Below are 2,447 nucleotides of genomic sequence, written 5' to 3'. Positions count from 1 at the left end.
TCCCCCCCAACCCTCTACCTCCCCACCCCAACCCTACCCCCATTACAGAGCGTATGATGTTGGTGCCCTTTAACTTTAAAGTACCTTGCACTTTCCCACTTCTTGTTCTTTTTTGAACCTGTCCTCCCGACTCTCTTTTGTTCCTAGTATCCAGGATCCTTTGAAGAATTTGTGCCACTGGTCACTGTTCTCTGTGAAATATTAAATACTGCTTTTCTTTTCTCTTTCTTTACATTTTGTTGATATGTTTTGTTGTAGTCTCTGTTATCAATGATGTCCATGTTGTTGCAGTTGACTCGCTCATGAGAAACCAACTGCAGTTACTTTGTATTACTTCTTTTACAGTTCTGTATTGTGTTCATATGTTGTGTAAATACATGTGAACAGGCGTGTTTATGTGTGCAAATATGTGCATAGATTATCACTGTGTTATCTTTTCCTGTCCTATTATCATTATCATTATTATCTTCCTCATTATCGTCATTCCTAACATCATTATCATCCCACTCATCCAAAGTCAAATGTATCCCCTTCCCCAGCACATGTACATCATAATGTGATCACTTATTGATTGATCGATTGACCCACTAATATTCCTTTCTACATTCAGCCATTTGAATACATGTACATGGTTTCATTACAATCTGCTGAATCTGTCAATTGTCAGCGAATTGTTCAACTCTTCTGGGCTCAGGAATCAACATTTTTAGGAAAGAGAAAATAAAGAACGGTTTCATTTTTTAAAAATATTGTACCTATACTATGAACCTATTCTTACTTTTTCAAAATTAGAATTTAGAATTTGAGTTTCTGCAAAGTATTTCTCAAGCAAATGCAACTAATGCAACTAGTACAACAGATTAAGAAACTGCAATTAAAACAGATAAATTTGAGCTTAGTACATCTAAAACAAAAACCTGGCTAACATTATTCAGGTCTGTTGCTCAAATTTATCTTAATTCTAACTCATGCTGATTTTTTCCTTGATATACTCGTAACTGGTATTGCCTGCATTTTAGTCTTCATTTTTCATCGCTCAAATGCAACCTATAATTTTTTTTTAACCTCAGACACACGCAACTCCCGCACGAGAAAAGAGGCAGGTGAGCAGTCAATAAGGCAAGATGTTCTGCTTCCACTGTCCACCCAGCTTCCACCCGAGCGGGCGGTCACTCACCTTAGACTACCCGTGCCCCACCCACCCTTCATGTGAGTACTGTATCTGTGACACCATTATCAGCATTATCATTGCCTTTCTCACCCTGCGTCAGGGTACAGACCACGAACAAAAAATCCCAACCTTTTCCTATCATGGGTTTGTCTCTTGATATTACTTTATGTCTTCTCACGTTTCTGTACACCATTCTCCGTTACTTTTCTTTAGGTTTAATGTGGCCTCGTTCTTGACATCTTACATTTGTGTGATGTGCACGGGTAGTTTGGTCGTCTCAAAGCTCCTTTCTGGAAAAATACAGCCATTTAGATTTGCAATATTAATTTTGTGGAAGAGACTTGCGAGAAAAAAGAGAACTACCAGCCCACCTGGACACGAAGAGATGCCGTTTTATACCTCTATTTAGGAGTGTGACACAGTGTCGTACTCCAGAACCACCTGAAAATGTTGGGACACGAGGAAATCCCGACGTTACACTTCATAGCAGACAGCGTCCTCGAAACCTCACAGACATCAAGAAGTCTGTTTGTTTGCTTGTTTGGTTTATTTATGCAACTGTATTCTGAGACGAATCTATTCATTCGTTTAAATGTTATGCTTCTTACAAATATGGTTAGAAATCTTGGGTATAAAAGAGGGATACAGGGAGGACCAAGAGAATGATGAGAGGAAAAGAGGGAGACTAAACAAGATTATGTTATGATGGGTGTTGTAAGGAAGAGATGACTAGACCATTATGAAAGAAATACTCGAAGCCAAGATATGTGGCAAAAGAGCAAAGGGTTGGAAAAAAAAGAAAACAACGTGGACCGATGACATCAAGGCATGGACTGGCCTAGGTAGGACAGAGTTTGTGGCGGCAGCTCGCGATCGTAAGCAATGGTGGGTCAACATCTGAGCCAGAAATGACTCGTTCAGGTGTCCAGGTAAGCAAGAGATGCACGAGTTGTCTCACAGAAGTATAATAATAATATACTGCTGTGGACAGGGCGACGGTCTCCTCGAGGTGTAAACAAAAGAAAAAGAAAGAATCAGTGAAGCAATAAGGCAACGGGTCTGTCTCGATGTCTGTCTCTATTTCTGTCTGTCTCTCTGTCTATCTGTCTGTCTGTCTGTCTATCTGTCTGTCTGTCTGTCTGTCTGTCTGTCTGTTTGCTTGTCTGTCTGGCTGTCTTTCTCTCACTCCCTCTCTCTCTCTCTCTCACTCACGCGCACATACACGCACCCATACACTTACACAAGAATGCACATACATTCACACACACACACACAC

The 2,447-nt window shown here is 40.4% G+C and overlaps 1 protein-coding gene across 1 annotated transcript in view; it reads left to right on the top strand.

The window, feature by feature from the left end:
- LOC101851007 (dorsal root ganglia homeobox protein) overlaps nucleotides 1–2,447 on the top strand; it is a gene marked incomplete at its 3' end in the record, with an annotated part of 18,028 nt that overhangs the window by 13,676 nt on the left and 1,905 nt on the right. The window contains 1 exon segment of the mRNA XM_013090588.2: nucleotides 1,071–1,209. Coding sequence (XP_012946042.1) covers nucleotides 1,125–1,209 — 85 coding nt within the window.

Source organism: Aplysia californica, unplaced genomic scaffold (assembly GCF_000002075.1).
Source record: "Aplysia californica isolate F4 #8 unplaced genomic scaffold, AplCal3.0 scaffold01352, whole genome shotgun sequence".
Lineage (NCBI taxonomy): Eukaryota > Metazoa > Mollusca > Gastropoda > Aplysiida > Aplysiidae > Aplysia > Aplysia californica.
This window is presented reverse-complemented; position numbering and strand designations above follow the sequence as displayed.